This window comes from Tachypleus tridentatus, chromosome 3 (assembly GCF_004210375.1).
Source record: "Tachypleus tridentatus isolate NWPU-2018 chromosome 3, ASM421037v1, whole genome shotgun sequence".
In the NCBI taxonomy this organism is placed as follows: Eukaryota; Metazoa; Arthropoda; class Merostomata; order Xiphosura; family Limulidae; genus Tachypleus; species Tachypleus tridentatus.
In genome coordinates this window covers 38,469,442-38,481,624 of record NC_134827.1, presented here as the reverse complement: position 1 = coordinate 38,481,624, position 12,183 = coordinate 38,469,442, and the positions used below count along the sequence as shown (strand labels likewise).

The 12,183-nt window shown below is 37.0% G+C and overlaps 1 protein-coding gene across 1 annotated transcript in view; it reads right to left on the bottom strand.

The window, feature by feature from the left end:
* The window catches only part of LOC143245804 (cell adhesion molecule DSCAM-like), a 37,050-nt gene that overhangs the window by 24,727 nt on the left and 140 nt on the right, over positions 1-12,183 (bottom strand). Inside the window, exons 2-5 of the mRNA XM_076492057.1 lie at positions 11,475-11,636; positions 8,247-8,534; positions 7,691-7,810; positions 3,388-3,564 (exon numbers count right to left, since the gene is read on the bottom strand). Coding sequence (XP_076348172.1) covers positions 3,388-3,564; positions 7,691-7,810; positions 8,247-8,534; positions 11,475-11,636 — 747 coding nt within the window. The remainder of the gene's footprint in view (positions 1-3,387; positions 3,565-7,690; positions 7,811-8,246; positions 8,535-11,474; positions 11,637-12,183) is intronic.

The following is a 12,183-nucleotide window of genomic DNA, read 5'->3' as shown; positions in this document are numbered from 1 at the left end:
TGTTACCCTATTATGAAATACACCTGGTGATGCTTCATGTTACCCTGTTATGAAATACACCAGGTGATGCTTCATGTTACCCTATTATGAAATACACCAGGTGATGCTTCATGTTACCCTATTATGAAATACACCAGGTGATGTTTCATGTTACCCTATTATGAAATACACCAGGTGATGCTTCATGTTACCCTATTATGAAATACACCTGGTGATGCTTCATGTTACCCTATTATGAAATACACCAGGTGATGCTTCATGTTACCCTATTATGAAATACACCAGGTGATGCTTCATGTTACCCTATTATGAAATACACCAGGTGATGCTTCATGTTACCCTATTATGAAATACACCTGGTGATGCTTCATGTTACCCTATTATGAAATACACCAGGTGATGCTTCATGTTACCCTATTATGAAATACACCAGGTGATGCTTCATGTTACCCTGTTATGAAATACACCAGGTGATGCTTCATGTTACCCTATTATGAAATACACCAGGTGATGCTTCATGTTACCCTATTATGAAATACACCAGGTGATGCTTCATGTTACCCTATTATGAAATACACCTGGTGATGCTTCATGTTACCCTATTATGAAATACACCTGGTGATGCTTCATGTTACCCTATTATGAAATACACCAGGTGATGCTTCATGTTACCCTATTATGAAATACACCAGGTGATGCTTCATGTTACCCTATTATGAAATACACCAGGTGATGCTTCATGTTACCCTGTTATGAAATACACCAGGTGATGCTTCATGTTACCCTATTATGAAATACACCAGGTGATGCTTCATGTTACCCTATTATGAAATACACCAGGTGATGCTTCATGTTACCCTATTATGAAATACACCAGGTGATGCTTCATGTTACCCTATTATGAAATACACCAGGTGATGCTTCATGTTACCCTGTTATGAAATACACCTGGTGATGCTTCATGTTACCCTATTATGAAATACACCAGGTGATGCTTCATGTTACCCTATTATGAAATACACCAGGTGATGCTTCATGTTACCCTGTTATGAAATACACCTGGTGATGCTTCATGTTACCCTATTATGAAATACACCAGGTGATGCTTCATGTTACCCTATTATGAAATACACCAGGTGATGCTTCATGTTACCCTATTATGAAATACACCAGGTGATGCTTCATGTTACCCTATTATGAAATACACCAGGTGATGCTTCATGTTACCCTGTTATGAAATACACCTGGTGATGCTTCATGTTACCCTATTATGAAATACACCAGGTGATGCTTCATGTTACCCTATTATGAAATACACCAGGTGATGCTTCATGTTACCCTATTATGAAATACACCAGGTGATGCTTCATGTTACCCTATTATGAAATACACCAGGTGATGCTTCATGTTACCCTGTTATGAAATACACCTGGTGATGCTTCATGTTACCCTATTATGAAATACACCAGGTGATGCTTCATGTTACCCTATTATGAAATACACCAGGTGATGCTTCATGTTACCCTATTATGAAATACACCAGGTGATGCTTCATGTTACCCTATTATGAAATACACCAGGTGATGCTTCATGTTACCCTATTATGAAATACACCAGGTGATGCTTCATGTTACCCTATTATGAAATACACCAGGTGATGCTTCATGTTACCCTATTATGAAATACACCAGGTGATGCTTCATGTTACCCTATTATGAAATACACCAGGTGATGCTTCATGTTACCCTGTTATGAAATACACCTGGTGATGCTTCATGTTACCCTGTTATGAAATACACCAGGTGATGCTTCATGTTACTCTCTGAGCATCACTTCTTTTCAAATACACCAGGTGATGCTTCATGTTACTCTCTGAGCATCACTTCTTTTCAAATACACCAGGTGATGCTTCATGTTACTCTCTGAGCATCACTTCTTTCAAATACACCTGGTGATGCTTCATGTTACTCTCTGAGCATCACTTCTTTCAAATACACCAGGTGATGCTTCATGTTACTCTCTGAGCATCACTTCTTTTCAAATACACCAGGTGATGCTTCATGTTACTCTCTGAGCATCACTTCTTTTCAAATACACCAGGTGATGCTTCATGTTACTCTCTGAGCATCACTTCTTTTCAAATACACCAGGTGATGCTTCATGTTACTCTCTGAGCATCACTTCTTTTCAAATACACCAGGTGATGCTTCATGTTACTCTCTGAGCATCACTTCTTTTCAAATACACCTGGTGATGCTTCATGTTACCCTATTATGAAATACACCTGGTGATGCTTCATGTTACCCTCATGAATAAGTTACTTCCGTAACCAAAAAGACTCCATCTGCCATCCTCAAACTGTATTGGCATTGTTTAAGGATCATGGCCGCCACAATTACTGGATCTTAATCCATTTGAACATCTGTGGGATGAGCTTGAAAAATACATTTCGCCATAAATATTCTCTGTACACTCACTCTAAGAACTGCGTAGAGTAGTAATTACTCTTGGACAGAACTTCTCGGACCACTTTCCAATACCCTGTGCATTTTATGACAGGCCGAATCACGGCTGTTATTTTGGCAAAAGGTGACCGAACACATTACTAAGTATAGGTCTTAACAAAGTGGATAGCCAGTTGTATATGGATAGCCAGTTGTATATTGTAATGCTGTGTTTTATAATTACTTGTTCATCAATGACATGCGTTTAATGATTACATGTCTGGCCATGAAGTGTCAGTGGTGGACACGATGACATCATTATTAGGCCCAGAAGGCCTAGTTTGTTATGATTTCAAAATAATTATTGCAATAAGAATATGTTTATACATTTCCAGGTTTGAGTCCTTGTATAATTTAACGTGTAAACATGAACAAGGTAATGTTGCTGGCTGGGCTTTGTAGCCAACAAAGTAGTTCTGAGTTTGTATTTTGAAGTTAAAGTCAGAAAATTTCGAGACCAGGTAGAATCACATTATTTTAAAACCTTTTTAGTCACAGTGTCATTATTTATAAGAGTGTGAACGTGAAATAATTAGGCATTTCAGAGACCCCTGCTGGACAAGTATAACAGTGCTTAATTTTGGTTTATTGTTACTCGATTCAACAGCTCCTTGAATCGAATAACGCAATTGACTGTCTCATTTATAACGCGCCTACAGCTGAATATACACAACACCCTCAGCAGAATCACGTCTTGGACACTGAATCCTCCAATTTACAGCCCAAAAATCCAATTAATAAAAAAACTTCTCGTTCAGGATTAATGGGGGCATGTACAATAATTTAGTGTGATGACATAAATTAGTTTAAGAATAATTTAGTTACCATATTTAGTGTGCTACATGTGTCGGAATTAGCTACAAGATGTACAGAAATAATTTACCATACACTGACAGAGTGACGACTTTTGACAAGCCAGGACCGACTCCATTATAAGCCTGACAGAGATACTCTCCACTATCGTTAGGTGCGACGTCCACAATCACTAGCGAACCGTTCTCCAAAACCTGTTGCTTGGCGTTACTCATAACCTGAGTGAAGGTCTGCTTGTCCTTGACCTCTGGTGGCAGTAAAAAGAACTTGGTTCAGTTAAAAAATAAAATAAACGAAAGCCCTTCATGATCACTTAGCAGTAAGCCTAAAGGCTTTCACTGTTAACACTTAGCAGTAAGCCTAAAGGCTTTCAGTGTTAACACTTAGCAGTGAGCCTAAAGGCTTTCACTGTTAACACTTAGCAGTAAGCCTAAAGGCTTTCACTGTTAACACTTAGCAGTAAGCCTAAAGTCTTTCACTGTTAACACTTAGCAGTGAGCCTAAAGGCTTTCAGTGTTAACATTTAGCAGTGAGCCTAAAGGCTTTCAGTGTTAACATTTAGCAGTAAGCCTAAAGGCTTTCACTGTTAACATTTAGCAGTGAGCCTAAAGGCTTTCAGTGTTAACATTTAGCAGTAAGCCTAAAAGCTTTCAGTGTTAACATTTAGCAGTGAGCCTAAAGGCTTTCAGTGTTAACATTTAGCAGTAAGCCTAAAAGCTTTCAGTGTTAACATTTAGCAGTAAGCCTAAATGCTTTCAGTGTTAACACTTAGGTTTCAATAAACACAGTATAGATGACTCACTGTTTAGGTTTGTCCTTAATAGCAAACAAAAATAAACAAATAAAAGGACGGACGTTTACAAAACATTAACTCGAATTCTAAAACTTTGAAGGTCAATAAAAGCCACCTGTGTTGGCCATCATTAATTTGGAACTGATTGACAAGGTGGAAGGCCAGTCCATGTGTTACTCTAATATCAATTCATATGTATTTGAAAAACACTCTTGTAACGCACCCACAGCGAATTTGTTGCAAAGGAACACAAATCATAAAATGCAGATTCACAGTACGGAACGCTAAGACTAGGCTTCGTTCGAAAGAGTCCTAACAATGTATCGAAAAGATAAATATATATCATAGCACTTTCAACTCATCCAAAAAAATTTCCAAATGAAAATCAGATGGTCTTTAGTTTGATACCAATATCATCTTCTGTTCATTGGTTATATTGTCCTTCCTGATGAGGACATTTTAACCACAGAGTAAGGTCTTTACTTTTAAAGTTATTCTCATTGTTAAATTTCACTATTTAATGATTGTAGGAAACCTTCAACAAACTGAACTGTATCACTGAAGATACAACTGTAACCACAACGGAAAATCCATCTGCCAGCAAGACAATCGAACTGGTCTCTCAGTTAAAGCCCATAATCTAACTTGAATATAACCTAGAGATAAACAATATTGCCTTTAACAGTAGTTTGGTTTGTTCTGAATTTCGCGCAAAACTACACGAGGGCTATCTGCGCTAGCCGTTCCTAATTTAGCGGTGTAAGACTAGAGGTAAGGCAGCTAGTCATCACCACCCATTGCCAACTCTTAGGCTACTCTTTTACCAACGAAAAGTGGGATTGACCGTCTCATTATAACGTCCCCACGGCTGAAAAGACGAGCGTGTTTGGTGCGACGGGGATTCGAAACCGCGACCCTCAGATTACGAGTCGAGTGCCTTAACCACCTGGCCATGCCGGACCATTTTAACACTACTAATTCTAACACTTCTAAGAACATGGCTGTCTTGTTAATATCTATGGTATCAAACAAATTTACCAAGATAAATAGCGATAGTTAGTTTTAAAAGAGACACGAATTATTTGCATAATTGGACGTAACGATACGACATATTTGTTTGGTAACCAGATCTTTAACACGTTCTGCAGTGTAAAATATTTAGCTCAACTATAGTGGTTTAACAGAGGTGTATCGTCTTAACTCTCTAAAAATTAATCAGCCACGAGTTTCTAGTCTCCCCAGTTCTAAATGTGTATTTGAAATATGGTTTCAGTTTCCACATTAAGGCGATACAGAATGTGTGTGATAACTTTACACTGTTCATGCTTGTGGCTCGTCCGCTCGTAAAAATAGTTCTGTATTGGTTGTTACATATTGTCATGTATTGTTGTACCACAAGTTAAGGTATCCGTCCTTCGTTCAGGTTATGAACTTGAGAAAATATGTGGTTATGATAAACAACATAAAAATCCCAACTTTAACACAATTTATTTATTTCATAACGTGTTATTACAGTATTCATGTACTTAAAATATTACATACACTATGCTATGATCTGGGTGACTTTGTAAGGACATACATCATGCTATGATCCGGGTGACTTTGTAAAGACATACATCATGCTATGATCAGGGTGACTTTGTAAAGACATACATCATGCTATGATCAGGGTGACTTTGTAAGAAGAAACAGCGACCCAGGTTTTTTATTTTCTTCTTTTTTATATTTTGTCATTATTATTTTTATTTATTTTTAAATATATTTATATAAATTTAACAAAGAAAGAAGAGAGAAAGAAAGACAGAAAACAAAACTATGTATATTATACTAGTTTTAAACGTCTACCGCATGGTGGCCAGCTTGATTTATGTTTCTTAACTATATATTTATAGTAGAGAGGTACTTAGGACTATGTTGTACGTAGTATCTGTGACGATCACACAATAAATCATTTTTATTAAAATAATTTAGTGTATTATACAAGAGTCTATCAGATACTGTCTCTGTGTTTGTATACATGTGGATGAAATACTGCAGGGTACTTTATAGGTTGAAATTAGGATTGAATTTTGTATTTTTTGTAGTTCGTGTAATTGTTTTTGTGTTATGTTTATCCAGGCTGGACATGCGTATTCTATTATAGGTCTAATGTATGTTTTGTAGATTTTTATTATATTATCAGGTGATGTGCCTTGATTTTTACCCGATAGGCTTCTTGCATAATCTGCTCTTTTCCAGATCCTAGCCAGGATATTGTTAGTATGCTGTATCCACGTTAATTTGGTATCATTAGTTAATCCTAAAAATGTAGCAGTCTGTAAAAGTGATCCGTTCGTGTATAACTTTGATAGATCTTTTTTTTTAGTTTATTTAATCTGGTGAAAAGTATTACTTGGTTTTTCGGAATATTTATTTTCATTCTATATTTCTGGCAGTATTCTTCTATATTATTTAGGACTGGTTAATGTAGAAGAATACTGTCTTGCGGGCCGAAGTTCAAAAGTCACAGGTCAACAAATGGCTCTTCGTATCAGTCTTATGATGACTGTTGTAGAAACACCAGTGCACTCTCTAAGGTACATAAGACATTTGTGTGCCCTCTCCACACATACTGTGTGTGGTGTTATATTAATAAATCCTTTTTGATGTAAGGACGTAGCGCCATCTATGAATATAGTTAACGTTAACTTGAGCCAAAGATAATAAATGCTCAATAAAAGCAATAATGTGGTGGATGGGGGGTTGTGAACCTTCAATAACATTCCCTTAGCTACAAACTATCATCCTACAAAATTTGGTTCAGATTAGCTCAGCGACGTTGGAGTAGTTAAATAACAGACAGACACACATATTTTTGTGCCATATATATACAGACTGAGAGACAGAGAGAGATGGACAGATAAATGTAATTTCTGTGACGCGAATATGTCTACAAAACGATGTCGAAAACAAATAAAATCCTTCAAAGAGTTAATATTTATTGATGGTTTCCTCCCTCTAGAGTGCGCTGCAAGGTTAGAAAATTGACAACATTTTTATTATCATAACTAGATATTTAACAGTTCCTTACACCACTATTGTTAGGCTTAACCCTATGATCATAATATATACACTCGTATATATACTGTTTCCTTTAGTTTTATATACTTCAGCGATATTCGAGATTTAGGTGAGGAAAATACTTATATTTTGAAGAAAATCGGTTTCCTCAAATACAATACTATGAAGTGTAAAATAGCAAAGTAAATAGTTTCATAAAATTTTGGTTTAGAGGTGTCCTCAGTATCCAAATCAAAAGCAGGCCAGGTGATTAAGGCACTCGACTCGTAATCCGAGGGTCGCGGGTTCGAATCCCCGTCACACCAAACCCGCTCGCCCTTTCAGTCGTGGGGGCGGCATAATGTGATGGTCAATCCCACTATTCGTTGGTAAAAAAGTAGCGCAAGAGTTGGCAGTGGGTGGTGATGACTAACTGCCTTCCCTCTTGTCTTACACTGATAAATTAGGGACAGCTAACGAATCGTGTAGCATTGCGCGAAATTCAAAAACAAACAAACAAATACATGAAAAGTGTTCTAACCTGAAGACTTCTTCCACCGCAGTACTGGCTGAGGATATCCTTCAGCTTGGCAGTCGAAGAAGGTTTGTCCCCCTAATACTACAGCGCCGTCTGTTGGTTGGACACTCCACCTGGGTTCCACTGCAAATACAGTAAAAACATTTTAAAATATTTACGTTTAATCATTATCTTTTGTTCCATTGTTCAATAAAGTTTAAATAGTTCGGTTTTTCTCTAACTTTATACAAAATATCATATCGTAAGTAAAAAGATACAGGAAGTCATATTATTTGAATATTCACAACTGTACTTTCTTAGAGCGTAAGAAAACTTGCACGTGCAGTAGTCTATAACTTTTAATTTTTTAAACGGAAATGATGTCATAAACACTAAATTGGAAAAAAAATCAGTGGGAATATAAAAATCTTTATAAAACTCATGTAAACAACATAAACACTTATCTATCTAGCAACTGGATACACAATACGTCATAAACCTAAACAGTGAATTCTTTAACATAATTTTCAGAGGACAAACAAGGTATAATATTATAGGCGGTCATTAATGACAATACTACCCCGGACAGTTAATTCAGCGGTTCGACTGTCAGTAGCCAAAGGGTTGGACGCTGTGCACGTGTAGTTGCCGCTATGTTGCTGGCTCAACTTCTCGAAGAACAGGGTGGAAGCATATTGGTTGAAGGATTTGACCTTGATCTCTAGGCTTGTTGGATTCAAAGGTTTGCCATCTTTAGTCCACTGGATCAAAATGGGGACATCCCCTGCAGACACCATGCACTGAAGGCTCGTTCGTCTTCCTTCCTCCAAACTCCCTGGAAACGAGAGAGGATCCACCTCTGGGGCAACTGAAATTAGAAGAGGGTTAGTTTGTTTTTGAATTTCGCGCAAAGCTACTCGAAGGCTATCTGCGCTCGCCATCCCTAGTTTAGCAGTGTAAGACCAGAGGGAAGGCAGCTAGTCATCACCACCCACTGCCAACTCTTGGGCTACTCTTTTACCAACGAATAGTGGGATTGGCCGTTACATTATAACACCCCTATAGCTGAAAAGGCGAGCATGTTTGGTGCGACGGGGATTCGAAACCGCGACCCTCAGATTACGAGTCGAACGCCTTAACCCACCTGGCCATGCCGGGCCTAAAATTAGAAGAGAAAATGTGAAAAAATAACCACAAAGTTCAAATTAATCTATTTGTGCCAATTATTTCATGGACTTTATTCCACCTACCGTGAAAAGCAATTGTTGAGCATTTCAGTCATGCTAACAGCCGCTCAACAATAAGTTATAACAAAGTTACATCTTTATTATTTAAATCGTGTATCTCATGAAAATGAAAGTGTGATTAATTCCTAATAATTTATTATATAATATCCAAATAAAATTTGTCACCAACACAATTCACGCCTGTTCTCCCGTCATCTGAAACGTGAACTTTGAGCTAAATTTGCATGCGCAGGTTTTTAAACACCACACGGGAAGCCGTCGCCGTAAACGAGAGACAGGCGAACACTCGGACCGGCATGACGATTCACAATATATATAAAATAAACACAATTTCTGTTTGCATAATGGCACTGGATCAATGGGTTTGATATTAAAGTAAAAACGATTAACTTTTTCTGGCTAATAACTCACGGGATGTGAGCCCCCAACAAGATGTTTCATCAGGACTTGCAAGATGAACATATTCATCATAATTGTTATTTTATCTTAAACCTATTCTATAGAATCTTTCTAAATATTTATTGGTTCAGTTATAGAAACAGACAACTACAGATACAAATATTCTTTACATGAATCACAAATATAGAAATTTGTTTGTTTCTTAAACAATTGATATGCTCATTTAGGTGTTATAAGCTTATTGAGCTATTAGGAGGCTTAAACCATCCGAGTTTGTAGCACATGCTATCATTTCTCATATATGTATGCCCATTTTATATAAAATATTATCTATGCTGTATTTTAATGGACACCAGGGTGAGCTATTAAATATTACCATTATTTGGTAACCACTTTTATGTTGGTAATTCGCTCAAAGCTGCTTAAAAGCCATTAGCGCTAGCCGCCTCTATTTTTGAAATAATAAACTTGAAAGAAGGCAGCTAGTTAACAACAACCAGTCTTATCTGACTGAATAATGGGATCTGACCATCACCCTTATAACGCATCTACAGCTACAAAGCGCGATATATGTATAATTACATATTACAGTAACGAGCTCAGCTCTTGGTATTCAAATACAGATTACATACAAAACTGTTCGAATGTAAAGACGAAGGATAATTTTTCATATTACCACCTGGTGGTGGTCTACAATTTCCTAATTATGTCATTAACAATAAAAGTGCTCATTCGCATATCCAGTGCAAGCTAATCATTATCGGACTTTATTATCTTGTTCATTCACTTATATAGCTTCTGAGCATTTATAGGACTGCCTTCATTAATTAAATTATAATTTGAAAGTAGTTTTAACTCTGGTCTGTCAAAACACTAAACACTTTAATATTGATTGATAATGGTGTACACGTATAAAAATGTATTAAAAGAAAACACGATCCAAACAGCCTGTTTGTAATTATTATTACTTTACCTGACTACACAGACATACACGGATCCATACGTACATAGATTCACACAGACATACACAGATCCATACGTACATAGGTTCACACAGACATACACAGGTCCATACGTACATAGGTTCACACAGGCATACACAGATCCATACGTACATAGGTTCACACAGACATACACAGATCCATACGTACATAGATTCACACAGACCCATACGTACACACATTCACACAGACATACACGGATCTATTTGTACATACATTAACACAGAGATACACAGATCCATACGTACATAGATTCACACAGAGATACACAGATCCATACGTACAAACATTCACAAAGATCCATATCACAGAGTAAAGATTTTTCATTCATAAAACGAAATTGTTTAATTTCGTCTTTCCGTGTAGACGTCATAATCTGAACTTCACACAAACCATCACTTTGTTATACCTGTGAGTTACTTAAATACCTGAAGAATTACAAAATAGTGAACCAACTCTACAACAAAAGAAACTTGAATGGTGGATAAACGAGTGTAGCATTATGGCTACCGAATGATACGATTGATTAGGATAATTGGTGTACCAATGACGGGCCTGGCAGGTCACGTGCCCGGCCACTATCTAAGCAACAGATAATTAGTTATTAAGTCACTAAAGCGTAAGAAAATTGCATTGGGGGTGGAGTGAAGAGAAAGGGGTGGAACTATAAACTAGCCGATGTAAGTCAGGTGGAACTACAAACTAGCCGATGTACATTGGGTGAAACTAAAAACTAGCCGATGTAACTTGGGTGAAACTATAAACTAGCCGATGTAACTTGGGTGAAACTATAAACTAGCCGATGTAACTTGGGTGAAACTATAAACTAGCCGATGTAAGTTGGGTGAAACTATAAACTAGCCGATGTAAGTTGAAACTTACCCCGGGGATCGAACAGTTAAAGTGTTGAGATGTTTAAAAAGTACTAATATTTTAATGTAATTACATAAAACACAGAACATAAGATTGTTTAGCAACAGAACCTGCCCGGTTCTGCATGCATACATACAAAGAACCATACCAAAGTACTGTCTTCAATCTGGTGGTGATAACGGGATAACTTACCAGTCTTGTGTTACCTTAGTAAATCTTCATTAATCAGTGAAGTATAACACAGAATCAGTTGTATCACCATCTTGATACATAAAAAGATCTACGAACCTGCTACACGAAGGTTCACAACCCCATCTGCTGAATGACCGTTCGGACCCCACGCAGTGCAGACATAGGTTCCCTCATCAACACTCTTGTGAGCAGCACGCAGCACAAACTCCCCCGTGTCTTTCAACGTGTGGCGGCTACTGGACGGTAGAACATCGTCACCTGGTGAGTGTTATACAAAACACGAACCTTTAGTAACAGATCCACCTGTTATAATAGGCTTAGTTGTGATTATTAGAATGTCATTAATGAAACAAGTACATTCACGTAAACTTACTGTGGTATCGTATCCTGAGAAACGCCACAAGTTTAACAGTTTAAAATCAAGCACGTAAGTATACAAATAAATACGTGGAAATGATAGGGTTACGTCGAGTCAATAAATATACCATGTAATTAATTATATGATCTTGCGCGGAAAAAACTAAAAATAACTTTGATTTTTTTCCAGTTTCCATTGTTGCTCTCAAAAAAATCCTTTTCTAAATATTATGTGTATTCAGTGTTTAATTATTCGTATATTTATTGGTACTCCGGAACATAACAAAACTAGTCTCCATTTATCGTTTATCCATAACTTTGGCCCACGAATAAAATAATGTTTTTATTCTCTGTGGATGGAAATATTCGATTCATTAGACATGCCCTCGTGTTTACACTTTTAATTAGGTGTTTTCACACGGGCATACCAAGTTATTATTTTTATTTA